The sequence below is a fragment of the Panicum virgatum genome, chromosome 1N, assembly GCF_016808335.1.
Source record: "Panicum virgatum strain AP13 chromosome 1N, P.virgatum_v5, whole genome shotgun sequence".
Classification (NCBI taxonomy): Eukaryota; Viridiplantae; Streptophyta; class Magnoliopsida; order Poales; family Poaceae; genus Panicum; species Panicum virgatum.
Window position 1 is genome coordinate 61,730,367 of NC_053145.1, and position 18,714 is coordinate 61,749,080.

Sequence of the window (18,714 nt, forward strand, 5' to 3'; positions counted from 1 at the left end):
ATGGCTCCTCTCCATGACTAACTCCTAGCTTAGCTACCAATTTGAGAAGCAATTAGGCAGGGCCAAAAGGACGTATGATAACTACGGCCAGCTCAGGCCGGCTGGAAACCCACACGTCACAGCTCTCTCTCGACATCGTCTACACGGCACACGGTACACAGGCGTCTGGTGCGGTGACGCATGCCGGTCATCGGGTCACGGCTTGCCAAGTTCCCAAAGAGAGTTCAAACGCCCATGTATTCCTGCTGGCGCCATGGAGTCCTCCTCTTCGGGCTTGAACGTTAACGGCCGGCGCTAGGCTGGAGACTCTCCCCGACACGGCACTGACAACGCGCGCAGCTCTCTTCCCGGCTTGTACGTACGTCACGGCGTCGACGTCACGCATGCAGGCTAGCTACCATTCGATTCGGTCAGTGCTCGTTCACGTTGCATGCGTACGTAGCGCTGGGCACACAAGAACTACAGATGCCCGGCTTTTGATCGACGCGGACGCGTTGCCACAAAAAAAAATATCTGTCTGTACTGTACACGTACTCAGAATCTGGAGGTGAAATGTCGTCGGCTCGTCACGTCCACGTCACTGTTCCCGACTTGTGCGTTTCAGGAAGACGATCGCGTGGGGTCATTTTATTTGATCCGCCAAGTCCCTTCGCTCGATCAGAAACAAAAAAAAAAGATCACAGGGCCCTTGCCAGCAGTCACATGACCGCACCCGCGCTAGCAAGCGAGTGGCGAGCAGATTGACACGCCCCCCACATGCATGAGCGTTAGTCCCTTCTCCGTGTTCGAGCTGCTTCTGTAGTGTAGGTGTAGCGCACCGCCCCCCGGCGGTGGGCCACCGATCTATCGAGCCGCCGCCCAATCCCCATGTGAAACGGAAACGTCATGTCCGCTCCTCAAAAGGCATGGCCGAACCGGCCGGTCGAGCGGAGCAGGGCGACACACACGACGTCGTCCTTGCTCGGGACGAGGCGGCCGGCAGGAACCAGAGCGCGCATCACGGGCGGCCACCGCGCGGCGCGCGCGCGGCCCAGCCCAGGACGAGACCTCGCACCACGAGACACGACCGAGCGGTCGCTCTCGTCACCGGCCTCGCTCCACAACCTTGGCTGCCCGCTTGCCGTTCCCGCGCAAGGCTCGGGCGCCACCGCGCGCGCAGTTCGGCCGGCCTAGCGCGAGTGGCCGCCGTACTATACGGGGGAAAACTTGCCGCTGCCGAGCACGCTAACCCCCTCGGTGGTCACGCTCACGCGTCGCTGTCCACCCGCATGCCGGAACCGGGCGGCGCCCCCGGCCCCCTTGCCGTTTCTGGCGTCCCCCGCGCGCGTCCCGTCGGTGTCGGGGCGCGGTGAGGCCCTGCCGAACGGCCATTCTCGGACAACCGGGTGGTCGTGTGCGTCTAGAGTCTAGACAAGCGTTCCGGCCGGCTCTTGGGCACGCGCCTAACTCCCCGGCCACCGAAACGGTTCGGCGACCGGCGCCAGCTGCTCCTATTTATGCCTCACTGTGCCGTCGGGCTTTCAAGTTCGTCCACGCCCAGCGTCTCGCCGAACTCCGCGCACGCACGCTGTCTCGATCCCGCCGGTGCGACAGCGAGCATCGCGAGTTCGCCAGGAGGTATCGCGTCGGTTCTTTGGCTTGCTGATCTCCTATTGTGATTTGCTCTTATCTGTGTAGTTCAGTCGTTCAAGCTGCATTTTCTTATTTCTTTAAAAAAATAAAAGAAAACCTCTGCTGTTGTCTTGTTGATCATGGCTTTTGCTTTGATCTTCTGCGTCGATCTAAGGAGAAAATGGATCGGATCATAGAAAGATGTTCATGCAAACTGATCTGATAGTAGTAAACAGACAAGGTGTTCTACAGAAACAAACAAGTGCCTCTCTGTCGAATCGACAACTGTCTGTTACTACCATTTCCTCTTCCTTCCCTCATCCAAGATGCTACCTTGCTCATATCTTTGCAGGTTTCAAGCACCGTCACCGACACGATGGATGAGTTCCCCCGGATCAGCGACCACGGCACGCTGCTTCAAGGCCACGGCGTGCTCGGTGCTGAAGGACGCCTTGGCATCCGCAGTTCTGAAGGCAAATCTGCCCCAACACAAGATGACCGCAGGAACAAGAGGAAAAAAGACAACATGTTGGACTCCGACTGGCCGGAGCTTGTCAGCTTAGACGATTTCGATCCACGCCCGAGGTATCCCCTTGCAATCTTTTAGCACGTGACTTTAATCATCACCAACGCCACCGTCCTGTGATGACTCAAAACGTTTTTTTTTTCTCTTTCCTTTTTCCGAAGAAATTATTTTGAGATAGGGAGCAATTATTTTGAGGACACACTATGGTCCTCAATTTTCTCACCACAAGCTCGGCTTGTACCAAGCAGCTACTTCGACGATATCGATTTCTCGATTTATCGGGATGAGAACACCGTTCCCAAGGTATATCTCCTGATTTATTTTCTCTCCCCATTTTGAAGGTCATATGATGCAAAGGACTTCCTACCGGTTGTACCATCTCTTAAGTCTTATCACGCCAAGAGCCAAGATCTCGCCCTCTTCAATACGCAACATATCACCAGTCCTGACCATAACTTCATGAAACAAAAAATAGGTTCCATTGAGAAGCATTTTAATTTTATCCACTTCCACCTTCTGCAGACAAATCCGACAAAAACCAAGCAACAGTCCAGGAATGGAGCAAGTGATGCACCTCTGAATTGTGATGCATGTGCCAGCTCCTCTTCTGGCATTTCTGCAGCTGAACTCTTCGCCCCCTTTGATAATATAGAACTCGGACACCAAATAGGTTGCTGCAGGGGACTAGAGACTATTCTTTCCTCGAGTCATGAAATGCAAGTCTCGACGGCATCTAGCAGCATGTGCAGTGGAGAAACGGTAGCTTCATCAACTTTCTCAGGGCCAGACTCCGTTGCTCCCCACATCCCTCGTCCTTCGAAGAGGTCGAACGATCCATTCAGAGGGGCTCCTGATATGATCCTCGAGGAGATAGCTGGAAACCCACTGGGCATGTATTTCCCTCCACTGGCAACGTATCAGGAGCCTGAAAAGCCGACGAGCGACGCCACTTCGGCACTGAAGCATCGGTTCCCTGAAGAGTTTGCAGGCAGTCGTGCTCTGAACTGTGCAGAGTCACAGCTCTGTCAGCCTAGCTCGGCAGTGGTTCTGGAAGCCGTGCCGGTGAAGGAACTTGGCTTCCATAAGCTTCAGGAAGGCATGAATCAGGTTGGTGGTCCACAGTAACTGGCATAGCATCTCATAACCGTTCTTCCATTTCTTCATGTGATGACTAGGAGTCACACTTTGTTTGGATCCTTTTGTGTACCTTGCAGATGGATCTGGCAACCAAAGGGCGCATAAGGGATGCCTTATATCGGTTGGCCAACGGTGTCGAACAGAAGCATGTTCTTGCCGGTTCAAGTGGAGGGGTGGGATCGTCAGGCTCAAAGAGGTGCGCATTTTGCAACTCATATCGAGGGGCATGCCCTCATATATAGAAAACCCGCAGAGTTACTGATTCACTTCGGAGTCCCTGAATGCATCTCTAGTGTCGTGTTTGGCAGGTTCAGATCGGGTAATGGATTGACCGAAACACAGACGAACGCCATGGATCAGTCAGTAGCACAGCTGCTCCTGAAGAAACCCTCTTACGGGAAGGCTGCCCAGCCGCACCGTGTGACATAGTCTCCTCGACGACCACAGGACACAGGAGACCCGAGTCGCCTCTTTTGCAGTAGTCAGGAATTGCAATCCATTTGCATCTATTCTGAAAAACTGAAGTATGTGACACCTGATGATTGTCAGATGATGATGCAGTCCCGTCTATCGTACAGCTGCGATGTACTCTGCAAGTGTGCTGCCCGGGCATGTAAACTTGTAAAATAGTATAGCGCTGTACCACCAGTAGATGATAGTAGAAGCATGCTTTACCATCAAAGTAGAAGTAGGGCTGGAAACGCCCGAGCAATGTGTATTATTTGGAGATTGGGTTAAAACCTCATTGCATCATTGTAGTTTCAATGTGTATTGCACTTGGCATTTTCGCTTCGTCTGTTGCATTTGAGTGGGACTTAAAAATAGGGATACTTTATTTTTTTCGATTAGAGACACTTTATTTTTTTCGATTTTAGGGACACTTTAATTTGATCTTAGCTTTCCTGACACTTTAATTGCACTTGGAAGTGTTATTGTACGCTGACTTATGTTGAAAGCAAGAGCACCTGGGCTCAGTCTGTCCGCACTGGTGACGCTATGTCATCCTCCAGTAGCGTTTAGAGGAAGCAGGTGCTGCACCAGGCAACTATTACAGGTACGCTGTCTACCCGTATGGCTCCCGCTCCGCCAAATCTAGCGGGATAGCGGAGTTAGACTACCGCCGGCATAGGCCCTGCCTCTCGACCTCGCGTGCGCGCGCTTCGCCTCCGCGCCATCATCGACCTGCGCCGCCTCTCCTCGTCCTTGGTCCTCCGCCGCTGCAGCGGGGGGATCCGGCGCCGTGCAGGTCGCCATGGCGCGCCTCAAGGACGAGTTCCCGCTAGGGGTGGTAAAAAACTTTAATTTTTTTATAGATAATCTAAGAGCCTTCCGTAGTTCTGCCATGTGTGGAGAATTTGGGTCTCAATTCGCAAGCCTTTCAGAATTTGATACTCTGACCCACATGTCAATGAATGAGGATGACCCCATATGTCATTGTGATAAGGGTGTCAAATTCTGAAAGACTTGTGAATTGAGTCCCAAATAATGAAAACTCTATGTGCTCTCCTCCTTTGCGCTTTACCTCCAGCGTGTTTGGTTTGCAGGGCTGATCGTGGCTGGGGCTGGGGCTAGCGCTGGACTGGCTGCAAGCATGCGGCTGCAGCTGGGCCCAACAGCTCCAGCCCAGCGGATCCAGCCCAGCCGAACGGCGCCCTCGGCCTCCGTCTCCTCCTCCATCGGCCGCCGTAGCAGCGCCTACTGCTCGCTCCTTAGCATCCGCGAGATCGACCTCCTCCTGACGATGACGCCGTCGCCGACCTCCGTGCATGGCGTGCATGGACGGAGTGAGCAGGGGAGCGTGCGGCTCGCGTGCCCTCCGTGCCGCGCGTGCCTCCCTCCGTGACGTCGCCTCTGCGCCGCCGCGGCCCGATCGCCGCGCCACAGCCGCATCCCTGCTGCGCGCCGAAGAGGGAAGGGTGAGGGAGGGGAGCGGAGAGCGAATGGAGAGGCCCGCGCACGCCGCAGGATCTGTGGCCATGGCGTGCCTCCTGCTCGAGAGGGAGGGGCGTGGGAGAGGGAAGGGAGCAGACTGAAGTGGAGCAGCACCGCCTGTAGCGCCGCCGCGAGGAGGAGAGGGGAGGGGCTCTGCCTGCATGCTGTAGCACCGTCGCGAGGGAGTAGTGGCTGTGGTGCAGAGGGTGGCCGGAGAGAGAGAGAGTAGGGGAGGGGCGGAGAGAGAGGGGAGGGGAAAGAAAAGAAAGGGGAGAAGAAAAAAGGAAAGAAAAAAAATGAGATGGTAGTTGGGACATGGGGATGTGTTGCAGCGCCGTCGCGAGGGAGTAGTGGCTGCGGTGCAGAGGGTGGCCAGAGAGAGAGAGCGGGGAGGGGCGGAGAGAGGGGAGGGGAAAGAAAAGAAAGGGAAGAAGAAAAGAGAGAGAAAAAGGAAAGAAAAAGAAAATAAGATAATAGTTGGGGATAGTTGGAAAAATATATGGTAGTTGATATAGAGTAGATACACAAAGGATGAAAGAATAAGTGCTCAGAAAAGTAGTATAGAGAAGGAAATCTCGATGACTAAAATAGAATATTTTTTTAGAGGAACTTTTATTTTTGAAAAGAAAATAGGAGCGCTACCATATTATTTAAGGAGGAAAGAAAATTCAGATCTTACAAAAAAACTCACAACACAAAGCAAGAAAGAAGTCATGAAAAAAACTTAGAAACAACCGGGGCGCCACACGCTCGAAAGCGTAAGTTGGACCCCGTTTAGTTTGCAGCGTGCTAGTGAATAGTGACAGTTTGACCGTTAATTATGGTGTCAAACAAAGTTAGTTTATAAAACCAACTTCAGAACCCCGCGCTAGTGATCCTGAATAATCTAATGAGGTCTTTGACCGCGCGATTAGAGGATGGTTACTGTAGCATCACTGTATCAAATCATCGATTAATTACTGTCGTTAGATTCGTCGCGAAAAATTACACCCATTCCTGAAAAGGTTTTGCAAATAAACTTCATTTGGTCTTTCATGCGGAGATTAAAAGGGGCGCGCTAGGATCCTAGCGCGCGAACCAAACAAGGCTTTGGCCTCCTCCTTGACTAGCTGCAACCAGGGTTTTAATTCCCGACCGGTTTCTGGTAACCGCCGGGCTCCGGTTCCGGTATACCGGTCCGGTTTAACCGGTTACCGGTCAGAACCGGTGGAATTCAAATTTGAATTCAAACTTCGCCGTTCAACCGGTTCCGACCGGTATACCGGTCGGTTTGACTGGTAACCGGTCAAATTCAAATTTTTTTCTTTGTTGGTTTAAATTCAAATGCCCGCAAAGTATACTAAATAAATGTTTGTATAACATATTTTAGTCTAAATGAACCCTCCAATCCTCTTTTGTACTACTTTTACATTGTATTTGTATACTTTTGTATGCACACTTTTTTTTGTTTAACTTCAAATCCCCGCAAACTATACTAAATGAACGAATTTTTGAGAAAATTTGACACCATTAGATTCGTCGCAACTTGAAGTATTTTTAGAATTTTTTTGGTAATTTTTCATTTTTTTGAATTCAAATTTAAAATTTGAATTTGGACCAGTTTCATACCGGACCAAACCGGAACCGGGCCGGACCGGTTTGACCGGTAACCGGTCAAACCGGACCGGTTACCGACGGTTTGGTGAACCCTGGCTGCAACACGGTCAGTGACTGGGCCTTTTAGCTTCAAAAATTGTCATGATCCTCTCCTTCCAAAGGTTCCTAGCAGTGTACATGATCACCGTAGTTTTAATTTTTTTAGAGAATAAATTTAGAGTATAAGAGCATCTCCAACAGATTACTCATACAGTCATACCTCATACCTTAAATATTATGTTTCTTCATTACCAATAGCTAATTTTGTCTTCTAGGTAATGGTTGCCGCAGCAGATTACCAAAATCCAATCACCAAAAATAGGGTAGAGGGAAAATTCCTTTCATTTAGGTGAGAGAGAGGTGTGTTTTGGTGATTACCAAAAACTTATAGGTAATGAGAATCGGATTGGTAATCTGTTGGAGCACTTTCATTATCAAAACATCAATTTTTTGGTATTGAAGAGAGTGATGAGTAATCTGTTGGAGATGCTCTAACAAATACAAATAATTTTATTGGGGGAGAGGCTTACTCTCAATTTAGTGGCATGCATCAGCCTGTCGAGTAAGGGAACAAAAGTCAGGCTCCTCTAAAACCTCCAGGAAATGCTCGAGCAATGTCGAACAACAAGCTACGGTAGGAAGGTCGCAGCTTGAGGAATTCACGTCTGAGCGAGCAGCTCCAGCCTACGGAGTACTCCCTCCGTTCTAAAATAAATACAATTCTAAGACTAAACACGCAAACTAATGTAAAGCGTGAAATTATTAAAATATTTTTTTGTCTTTTATTAGAAAGATATAGATAATATCTTATCTCTTTTGTAAGAAATCTCCGGAAATTCTTATCTTTTGTAATAGTTGGGTCAAAATAGTATTTTTTTATGAGATAAATTTTAAATTCTATATGTGTAATTATTTTGAGACGGAGGGAGCAGTACACTTCAGCTGCCGGTTGCTTCGCTCAGACGAAACCAGGCGCCAAGCTTGCGAATTTTCAAGCTATCTCGTCTGTCGTCTCTGCCCAACTCATTTTTTTTACTTCCGAAAGGCCAACTCAGCGTTTTGGATGTGTTCAAAAAAGAACACGAGCGTTTTGGATGGAGAAACGGTCAGATCTGGTGCCAAGGGATTTGAACTAATCGAACCAGCACGAATCGTCGAGAATGCAGACCAGTCACTCTTCAGAAAAAAAAAGAATGCAGAACAGTTACTGACAGGAGGGACCGGCTTCTACATTTCGCCTCCCCCAAAAGCCCCTGCTTTGCCCCCGGACGGTGGGTGCCCTGCTCCCGGCGTCGCTGCCCGCTAACCGCCGCGGACAAACGCCACGACGCAACTGAAAAAAAGGAACCCGAATATCCAATCGAGACCTACCACCAAACGAGTCCAAATCCGCTCGTCTCCCCTCGAAGCCACTCCGCCGGCGACGCCATTCGCCTCAGCCTCAGGCCCTCCGCCGAGCAGGAGCCCCCAACCCGTCCAAGCGGCTGCAGGAGCGCGGGGGCCGGACGAGCGCCTCCCAAATTTAGCAGCCGCGGAGCTCGTGGCGCGTGGGCGTTTGCCGTGGCGCGAGGAGCGGGGGAGGGTCGATGGGGTACCTGCCGTCCCTGGGCAGCAAGGCGGCGCACTTCGTGTCCGACCTCACCACCGTCATCCTCAACCCCGTCTCCGAGCGCGAGAGCTCCCACCTCCCCGTGAGACCCCGGATCCCGCTCCCGTCCCCTCTCTCTCGTGCAGGCGATTCCGGTGCGGTTTTGAATTCGGGCCCCTCGCTCGCGCTCCCGATTCGCGCGATTGGGCGAGTCCGGCTGTGGCGTCCGCTCTGATTGGAACGATTTCGCATCTGGGGACGTGCTATCGTTACGGTTTGATGTGCCGTGTGCGATTCCTGGGGGTTTTAGGGATGTTCGCTGCCGCGTGATGCTAATTAGGACCTGCGTTGGTTGGTGGGAACTGTTGCTAGCTTGGCAAGCTCACGCGAAGCTTTTGCAACTTTGGGGATGAGTTTATTCAGAGTTCGGAGCTCCAAGACAGTCTGGGGTCGAGCAATTAATGTGTTCCTGAAATAATTTAGTCTGTTTGTTCGGGTGTCTACGACATTCACAATGCACACCGAATTTAGGTTTAGTTTGATTTCTTCAATGTAGCATCTCCTGTGTTCACATCTCATGCTGGAAAGTTCTGATGGAATCTGAGCTCTACCCACTGTTGGTGTTGAATGCAATTAGGTTAGTGTTTTTAGGATGTGGTTGACTGGTAGCTGCAATGCTAAATCTAATCAAGTGATATTTTGAAAAATTTCCAGAGCTTGATCCTTTACCTTTTATGTTGTACTTCCGCCAAATTTCAAAGATGATTTCTGCGTATGTGTTTGGTTCCAGTTAGTAATAGCACTAATCATTTCAGATTTTCAGTCATCATCCCACCATATGGGAAGTTTACATTTCAATTTCTTTGGATTTGCAGGAGGTTGATGAAGTGCAAGAAAATTCGGAGGATGGTAACGATTCTGAGCACAACTCTGACAGCCTTGATGGCCCTGACACGTCTTCCTTTAGAGCATTCTTGATCTCATTTTTGTCGTCATCTAGCTCTAATAATAACGATTCAATGGAGATACTTCCTGAACAAAATGTGGACATGAGTTACCCAACTTTGACACCCATGGGGAAGGGAAGCAAGGGAAGGTCAGGTCTGATAAGTAGAGGGAAGCATTCAATTGGAAAAATTATTAACAAGGCAGCTAGGATTGGTGGTTTTAAACAAGCTACTGCAGCGCCTAAAATTGACAGGGAGACAGTAAATCATACCGAACCAGTTGCACCTGTTTTGGAGCTTGAGGAAACAAAGGAAGTTGCTTCTGTCAGTAGTTTGCCAACTATGTCAGAACCATCTGTTCTTTTGTCAGAAATGATGCAATCAATTCTCTATACCTCTCTCCCTGTTCTTGCCCAGGGAAGGAACTGGGTGTTGCTATACAGGTTTAAAATGTTTCTTATTCTGGTATGTTCTAACTTTTCATCATGTGTGCCTGCTGCCATCTAATGTTTATGTTCACGATTGTGCAGCACATGGAGGCATGGCATATCTTTATCTACTTTATATAGGAGGAGCATGCTTTGCCCTGGTTTCTCACTTTTGGTATGTTAATGTTTCCTAAGTAGCTTGATGCTGTCCTGTTAATTATGATTTTTCACGGTTACTTCAGAGGACAGCCTATTTCACCTTACACCTTATAGTTTTATTGACTGTTTCAGATTTTTAGATCTCATTTCACCCATAAGTACCTACACAGAGGATGTGGAATCTATGGGTCTCCGTAATATAATCTCGGAGTTGCTAATTGCTAACTTTTCGTTCTTCATCTTCTGATCTTACAGGTAGTGGGGGATAAGAAAGGCACAGTTTTTGGTGGTTTAGTTGAGGCTCCATTGCAGCCATCCAGTTCAAAGAAGTATCAGGTTTTGCCTCTGCACTCTGGTAAACTGTTTGCTACATATTTTCCTTGTACTAAATATTTTTCAAATCAATCTTGCAGGGGACCAATAATTGCTTTGTTTTCACTAATTTACATGACCGCCCTGTTATATATCGCCCGACCGGTAATTTTCAGTATATTCATTTTATGGTTTGCAAGATAACATCAAAATATGGTGAAATATTTTTTTTGTTATTTCTGTGCTCTCGAGATATTGAGAACATTTTCTTCTTTCATTCCTTGTGTCGCCTCATGAGTCATGATTGTAAGCTATTAAAATTTGCCTACTGCAGGTGCAAATAACTATTTCACCGTGTGCTCCACTGACTATTTGGCTCTGGGAGGAGGAGGTCATTTTGCACTCTATCTAGATGGAGACCTGTAATCTCTCTCCTATTCACGGCATTTACAACTAGTATTTGAGTCATTGTTAATTTCCCTTTTGGCCTCAACTTTCTTTACTGCATCTCTCTTTGCAGCTTGACCGGTTCAAGTTCTAATTCAGAGACTTTTAACAACGAGTGTTTATCGCATTCCCCAGACTTCTCCGTGAAAGATGTTGAGGTATCTAAAACAGTGGAGCACTGTGTTCTCTGTATTGCATCCTGGTGAACATAACTATATCATTATGACCAACCAGCTCCACGTTGAATGTAGCAACATGCCAACATGTAGCTGTAGCTGAAATGCTGAACTCAAGAAATTAGACTCTTAGCTCTCAAGCTTAAGCAATACACTCAAAGAGTTGTGCAAGTCCATTTAGAGTAGCTGTGTCGACGTCCACATGATTCTGCAATAAGAGCTTCATATTGTTCTCTGTTTAATGCAGCTGTGGGGCTTCGTCTATCCTTCCAAGTATGAGGAGATGCTCACACTCTGCCGGACTGAGAAACCAGGAATTTGTCGATGGTGATCGCCAGTCGGAATTCGCAATCAATCAATCGTAGTTCGTAGACATGCTGCACATCTGTACAGTTCTCAGTAGACTCCGTGAGTTGCGAGCATTTTTTTTATCTTCTTTAGTGCGCAGGGCAAAGTAGGAGTACTGGACTTGCTTTTCTCAAGCCAGTTTGCTCAGATTTGTAAATACCGTACTTTGTAATTTTTCATGCTGTCACTTTGCTCAGATTTGTAAATACCGTACTTTGTTGTTCCAGCGCTATCATTTCGATGTAAATTGTCACAGGCAGGTCAGGCTTCACAGGGTTCATGAGACAGGCGTCTGGCTTGTTCGTTGTTCCACAGCCAGTCTTCTACCCTCGTCGTTCACTTCCGACACGATGAGTACAACTTCGGTAGAATATCCATATACTCCCTCCATTCTTTTTTATATAATACTATTAATTTTTTCTTCAACTTTGACCAATATTATACTGTTAATTTTTTCTTCAACTTTGACCAATATTATTTAATTAATCAGTTAGTTAAATGAAGTAAAATTAGTATCTTTACGTCTATTATCAAAAGTCTTTTGAATTTAACTTGAAGATTTGGCTATTTGCATAAATATTTGTAGAAAAGACAAATAATCAAAAAAAAGTCAATAGTGTCATATATTTAAGAACGGAGGGAGTATATGCCTAGGGAGTATATGCCTTTCTGAATTTTAGTTGCTAGGACCACAATCTTTGGAAGCTCCGCTTCTCCGCTCAGAGCAGTCTGATGGAATATCTATAATAAATTCAAGTGCAACTATAAATCCAATATAGTAAATCTGAGTGGTTACGTTACGCCAACGTCAGAGCAGTCGGACCGAATATCTAATAAATAAAATGGCTACGCAGTAGAGACGCCGCATTATCATTTTAGATGAATGCAAGCAGTGTGACCGAATATCTAATATAATAAAATTTCCTTATCCAGAAAGAGAATTTTTCTGTAGTCTCTGCACCAAGGGACAAGTTCAGCATTTCTGAGTTATCCACATAATCTGACTGCAACTGCATGGAATAATAACAAGACCACAACTTCATTCATAGGAACTGCAGTATGTAATGTCTTATCCTCATGAAACAAATGAAGAACATGGGCAGTCGCTAAGAGAGCTTTATTATTCGAAGTAACAATGCAACAGATCCAACATCTGAGTGAACCCCACCAGTAAAAAAAATACTTCAGGTGGTTTTCACAAGGTAGAACAAAATCACTAGACTATGAAAATACTCTTCCACCAGTCTGGTACCTCATCAAGCAGCCTGAAAATAAAAACGGCAGCGACTTGACTCTGCGTGACCCTCAAATGTCATAGGTGGTAAATAACAGATAAGGGTTGGATTTTTTTTTTTTGAGCTGGAAAGGTAGCTAATATCTACAGAACTAAGTCTGAAATTTGCCTACCGTCATTTTATTACTTCTGTTCAACTGAGAAACTGTTAAAATTGGCCAATTTGATGGGACGTTTCCTATCACTTGAAGTATGACGCCATGTACAGTCTTACTCCAATGTCCACCGCACAATAGTCACCACCAGTTGCATGAAGAACCACAGGGATGTCGCTCAGGTAATGTATCACCAGGGGCAGAACAGCTGGAACGGCCGGAGCTTTCACTGCGTCGCCACTCAACAAAACAGACTTGGCAGTGCAACCGCCAGCTTCTGCTGCTCCTGATTCCTCATCTTCTTCAGACAACATCGTCTCTGAAGGGTTCACCACCATCGCGACTTCCTCAATCGGCCTGCTCTTCATCTGATTTCCCCTCCTTTGAGCAGGCTTGTTCCTGCATGCATCAAGCACTAGCGTTCCAGTGGCTTCCAACCACTCAACGCTTAGACCCTCGACTTCATCATAATATATCCTTCGTTCCATCTGCATCATAAAACCACATTAAAATGGTGAAAAAGAAAATGAAGCAGGTGTTACTTTTAGATTAGGATTTGCGAAAATTCATACCGCAAGCTTCGGAACATAAACAGACATGAATCTTGGTCCAAGCCCCAGAACTCTAGCATTGCAGACCACAATCTGCAAAATAAAAAAGCAGCATTTCAAAATAAAGATTACAGAAAAATTAACTTGTTGGAAAGCTGGAAATGGTGGTGCACCAGGTTTTACCTCTTTGTTCTTTATCAGAGCCCACATATAGAGCTTCTGTCCAGCTTCTTCTGCACGACGACCAGCCCACTTTCTTTCATTACAGTGTTCAGCAACCTCCCCGAGATTTTCAGAGGAAGGAACCTTAAATTTCTTGGCTGCAGCAGAAAGTGCTTTTTTCCCGCATTCAGATTCAGCAGCATCCCTACTAAATTGGAGGCCAGTAAAACATCTATCCATCAATTCACAAGATGCTTTGACTCCATTTCGCCCTGTGGAAGATTTTTTTTGCTTCATATACACTTGTTCAGCCTCAATTACCGCATTCAGAATCCTGTGAACAATAATATCAGGATATCTTCGAAGCGGTGAAGTGAAGTGCGTATATAAAGGGACAGACAGAGCATAATGTGCCCAATCATCTTTCTTGCTTATCAGGTCCCCTGTGCAGAAGTATTCTGCTGACTGCATTTGCTTTGAAGCATAAAACATGAGAATATCAAATAGAACAGGATCATCTTGCAATTTTTCCTTTATCCTGGAAAGTGAAAGGTGAAGTTGACCAGATGATGAAGCATCTAACTCAAAACCATTCTTAGCACAAAATGCCTCAAACTCTCTGAACTTCCTCAAATTAGGTTCAGGGTGCCTACGAAGTAAGGCACAATCAGGGAAAGCATTCAATATAACTTCTGCAGCTGACATATTTGCTAACAACATTAGCTCCTCAACTATGAAGCATGCATCATTCCTAACATAGCGATAGCTGTCACATGGAGCCCCATCTTCATCAAACAAGATCATAAGCTTTGCAGTGTCAAGAGAAAGAGCTCCACACTTGAACCTAATTTCCTTCAGATTTTTTGAGACCTCATAAAGGCCTCGAAGTGACTTGATAACATCAACTCGCTCAAATATACCATGCACTTGAAGAGAAGAAACAGCAGATTCGGACTGACTGGCGTCACTGCAAATCAAATCTTGCACAAGATCGTATGACAGCTTGCAGCAAGAAAAGATGATGCTTCGACCAATCCAACGACTTACTATGTTCCCATGAGGGTCAATATCCCAAATGATTGAAAAGGCAAGCCTGTCTACACCTGGATTAAGCGAAACCAGTTCTTCTGAAAGTCTTGAAGGCAGCATTGACATTTTACGTTTCAAGGTGTAAACACTAGTAGATCGACTTCGAGCTTCAGCATCTAACGCAGTCTCTGGATGGACAAAGTAAGAAACATCTGCAATGTGAACCCCAATACGGACAGTTCCTCCTGAGAGTATCTCAATTGATATAGCATCATCAAGATCTGATGCAGTAGGAGGGTCTATGGTAAAAGTCAAGACCTTCCTCAAATCTTTTCTTGCTTCAAGTTCTTTCTGAGGAATCTTCCAACAATTGTCAGGAAGGCATGCCAAGGACTCTGGCGAAAACTCAGCATCAGATATAGCATTCTCAAATAATATAGCATCCATGTGTGTTTTAACATGTCCACCCTTTCCCAAGAACCGTACAACATGAGCATATGGATAGAGACTTTCCTCATTCCATTCATCCAGTCGTGCAGCAACCAATTCCTTCTCTACAGCTGCATCACCTTCTCTTAGCCTCTGTCTGACACTATCTGGCAAAGTGCTAACACTAATAACCATCAGTGGGAATTTGGGGTCAGTAGGCAAGAGATAAATCAAGCCTGTAACAGCCGATTGTGCTCTGTTGTTCATCATATTTCCACCCACCTGATTCTTCTGCTGCTCTCCATCAGGAAACTCTGGAAAAGAAGCAAGGAAACCTACAACGGCATCACGGCGTGGGGACTTCTTCATGACTGATAATACTTTCCCAGTAGGGCGTCTGCCTGGGTGAGTGTGTATCATGGCACAGATCCTTTGTAATGCTCTTGCAGTCTCACTCTTTCCATCATTAAAGTCTCTCTCGTTACTTTTCAGGACAGTAGCATTCCCATTTTCACACTTAACAGCTTGACTAAAACCGCTGTTCTTGTGATGGAGATGCATCCTGTCCAAATCAGGTACGCCATTACTGCAATTTTCAAACCTGCAGCCGGCATCTGCTTGTCCTTTCTTCCGATTATGATTCCCATTTGTTTCACCAATCTCACGGACCACAGAATCCCCTCCTATCGCAGAGTTGCATGTAGCGTTCGGTCCTTTCATTCGAGTCCATTGAACAACAGGATCCAGTGTGATAGCAACAAGATCTCCTTCAACCTGCAATGTAATTCATGAGATAACATGATATGCTGCAACTTGTAAATTCATAAATTCACCAAGCGTGGATAAATAGGCACAGCAAGAGAGAAGAATTTTATAGGAACTGCAGACGAGCAGAACTCGACCACTTACAAGACAAACCATATGGCAACACATCAAGATGAGACATACATATACATATCGCCAAAGTATGTATAGCATTAGTTGTTTCTATAGGTCGCATAATCTTGTTAGGACTATTGTAAAGAAACAAATAAGACTCTTGCACGCAATAACAAAGATAAAATTAACTGCAGGAAAAGGGTAAAAAAGAGCACCACATCTTCAACAGGACACTTTAAAAACCAACGAAATTATCATATAGCATGTAATGCAGCTTTATTTGAATCATTTCCAAAAGCAAGAACTATTGTGTAATCCACGAACTCAGGAATTAAGATGGTCACGTGTTATTCCAAGAGAATGCCATTTAGTTGCTGGTTCTGTCCTGACTATGTTAAACAGGAATGAAAGCACATTAAGAGTATAAAAAGGTATAGCATGCTTCATTGGATTGTGCAGGGAGCAAGGTAGCCATCATATTGTGTAGAAGTCATGAGTTCTTATCAGTACAACTACAAATAGATATGCCCAGTTCTCTAACATGTGATGACAAAAAACTTGACAATTGACGATGCTAAATCACAAGAAGGAAACTAGGAAAGTCGCAACAGCATCGTACTGAAATTTGTCCTGAAGTGACATTTAGTGCCAAATCTGGACGTGTTTCTGATTCCTCCTGATAGGGTAGCCAGTTAGCAGACACAAGCTTAGAGTGACATCCTGTCTTTGCAATATCCAGTACCCACGAACATTGCCTTATGGAGCGCCTTTGCAATACACCAAAACATTAGTGCATCATGTATGCAGAGTACATACCGATCGGTTTTGCGCCAACCCAGTAATGAGAATATCCACCGGGATGCCATCAATCGTGCAGTACGCCTGCAATATCCCAGAACTCAAATGTTACCACACAGTTGCAAGGGAACAATACACAATATTAGCAACCAGAGCATGGAGCCGTGCTTGCCTCATTTCGGCTGTGTGCATTGACCCGGAACTTCCCCACGAACGCATGCCCTCTCTGCGTAGCAAAGGCAACAAATCAGTGTGTCAGTTCACGCAAAATCAGAGCCACGCAGCTCCAGACCTCGCATGGCACCAGAAAATACCTTGACGGCCTCCTCCACGGCCCGCTCAGGCCAGTGAGGCTGGAAGTACCGCCTCCCGGGAGCTCCCGCGCCCGCCCTCGCATCGCGCGCCTCCGCGGGCCTCGGCGTGGGCAGCAGGGGGCAGGACTGGCTCGTCCCCGCCGCGGGCGCCTCCGCCTCGGCGTCGGCACGGGCGCCGCCGCCCACATGCATGGGCGGCATCGATCTGACCGACCTCGGCCCCGCCGCGGCGTCCGCGTGCGGGCCCTGCGGCGCGGCGACGGGGGCCGCGCCCGCCTGCTTGGAGCGCCGCGCGGGGCGGCGGCGGTTCTTCTTCTTCTCCTTGTCGGCTTCCTCGGCCGCGAGCGCAGGCGGCGGGGCGGGGATGGGCACCGCAGCTGTGTGCTCCCCGGTGGCCCTCATGACGCAGCCTCCCTCGCTATCTTTCTCTACCTCTCCTCGAAGGACGCGCGGCGAGGGAACCCTAGATCTGGCAGGGGCGCCCTCCGCTCTCCTCGTCGACACCGACGGGGGAAAAAACGAGGTGTCGGGTCGCGGGGAGAGGAAGGAGGGGACTGGAAGGATGGGATAGAAGAGAGGGGAGGGCCGGGAGGAGGATGACGAGGAGGGGGGGATATGTGTTGCTTCGCGAAGCGGGTGGGGGGCGGTGGCGGTAGTATAATCGAGGGCGGCTTTGGTATATTGCCGTGGCTTGCGGTCGCGGGGAGTACGTGTTGGCATTGGCGCCCGGGCCGACGCTCGCGGCTTGCGGGGCGAGGACGGCAGCTGGATGGAGGCTGGTCGGTAAGGATGGTAACGGCTCGAGTTCGGATCGGGTGGAATATTTGTGCATTCAAAATTAAAATTTGAATTCGAAATTGATTTGGGTCGAAATCCATCACTAAAATTAAATCCGCAGATACCCGAAATCTGAATGGATATCCGAAATCCGTTGATAAATATACACATATTCACATGTATAAATAAGAGGCAACAAATAATAAATATTTTGGCGGAATAGCCATTGTGACCCTCAAACTATGACTCAAGGCTCAAATTGGCCCTTGAAGTATCAAAACGACCAATTTAGCCCTTAAACTTCTGATTTCCAACTCAATCTCCTCCATCCCCCTTCATTGCCCATTCAAATGACCCTCCTGCCCTTCCTGATTTATTTTCCTGGTGCCCCTTCACGGTGTTCCCTGTCTGCCGTTCCTCCATTTCCCTGTCGCCCCTTCTGACCAGGCTCATCCTTCTCCATGGCGGCTGCTAAGTTAGGTTAGGGTTTTGGCTTAGGGAGGAGAGCAGGGGGCGCACCCTTCTGTTGGTGGAGGCTGACTGATGGTACAGCTCGGACATGTTGTGCCTCATGGAAACAAGGTCCTGAATCACCTTCTTTGCTCTTCCTTCAAATTGCTCATCTATCCAGTACTTGAAATCACATGGCTACTCAACTTGGGAGCACGCCATAAACCTTCTATCTGCATCTGGACCAGACCAACAACAACACAAAATTGGGGCCAATCCATGACGGCATGTTAGCCCAGTCCTCACCACAATTCCTTCCAAATGTTGTTCCAAAAGTGTTTCAAGCTGCACCAAATCGATGAATGATTAACAAAAATTAAAGCAATCCCCAAATCAAATCAACCGTAGCCCCAAATCCTACTCACCTCCATTGCTCGTGCCGTCGGTTCATGAGCGATGGAATTGGACGCTCCGGGATCCACCGTTGCTTCTCTTCTGGGCGTCCACCTTCTTCCTCTACCTCTACCTCTCCCTCTCCCATCCCTAGCTCCATCCATTCAACTCAGGCAGCGGCGGCTGCTGCCTCCTGGGGCGAGCAAAGAGGGCGGCGCCTCCTGGGAAACGGGGGAGACAAATCGAATGAAGCAAATGAAGGAGGGAGAGGGAAAAGTGGTCCGGCGGCTCACCTCC

General features: G+C 47.6%; 3 protein-coding genes across 5 annotated transcripts; 2 read left to right on the forward strand and 1 right to left on the reverse strand.

The window, feature by feature from the left end:
• The first annotated feature begins 1,486 nt into the window (after positions 1-1,486).
• LOC120654250 lies at positions 1,487-4,027 on the forward strand. Its single transcript, XM_039931767.1, has 5 exons — positions 1,487-1,617; positions 1,964-2,196; positions 2,479-3,244; positions 3,352-3,470; positions 3,583-4,027. The coding sequence occupies exons 2-5, from the start codon at positions 1,988-1,990 to the stop codon at positions 3,701-3,703; spliced, it is 1,215 nt and encodes a 404-aa protein (XP_039787701.1). The 5' UTR covers positions 1,487-1,617; positions 1,964-1,987; the 3' UTR covers positions 3,704-4,027.
• Positions 4,028-8,129: 4,102 nt separating this feature from the next.
• LOC120657288 (oxidation resistance protein 1-like) lies at positions 8,130-11,505 on the forward strand. Its single transcript, XM_039935578.1, has 8 exons — positions 8,130-8,532; positions 9,305-9,819; positions 9,907-9,979; positions 10,219-10,299; positions 10,377-10,440; positions 10,610-10,697; positions 10,796-10,880; positions 11,146-11,505. The coding sequence occupies exons 1-8, from the start codon at positions 8,428-8,430 to the stop codon at positions 11,227-11,229; spliced, it is 1,095 nt and encodes a 364-aa protein (XP_039791512.1). The 5' UTR covers positions 8,130-8,427; the 3' UTR covers positions 11,230-11,505.
• An 828-nt stretch (positions 11,506-12,333) lies between these two features.
• On the reverse strand, positions 12,334-17,446 carry LOC120657290 (DIS3-like exonuclease 2). 3 transcript variants are annotated; one of them, XR_005668120.1, is made up of 7 exons: positions 16,798-17,199; positions 16,656-16,709; positions 16,502-16,567; positions 13,370-15,580; positions 13,208-13,279; positions 12,654-13,123; positions 12,334-12,511 (listed from the first exon to the last, which is right to left on the reverse strand). XR_005668120.1 is itself a non-coding variant. In XM_039935579.1 (6 exons), the coding sequence occupies exons 1-6, from the start codon at positions 17,197-17,199 to the stop codon at positions 12,722-12,724; spliced, it is 3,207 nt and encodes a 1,068-aa protein (XP_039791513.1). In that variant the 5' UTR covers positions 17,200-17,446; the 3' UTR covers positions 12,334-12,721. The 3 variants fall into 3 exon arrangements, 2 of the variants coding, with proteins under 2 accessions (XP_039791513.1, XP_039791514.1); XM_039935579.1 differs by having other exon boundaries at positions 12,334-13,123; positions 16,798-17,446; XM_039935580.1 differs by lacking the exons at positions 16,502-16,567; positions 16,656-16,709; positions 16,798-17,199 and adding an exon at positions 16,305-16,472 and having other exon boundaries at positions 12,334-13,123.
• Positions 17,447-18,714: the final 1,268 nt, after the last annotated feature.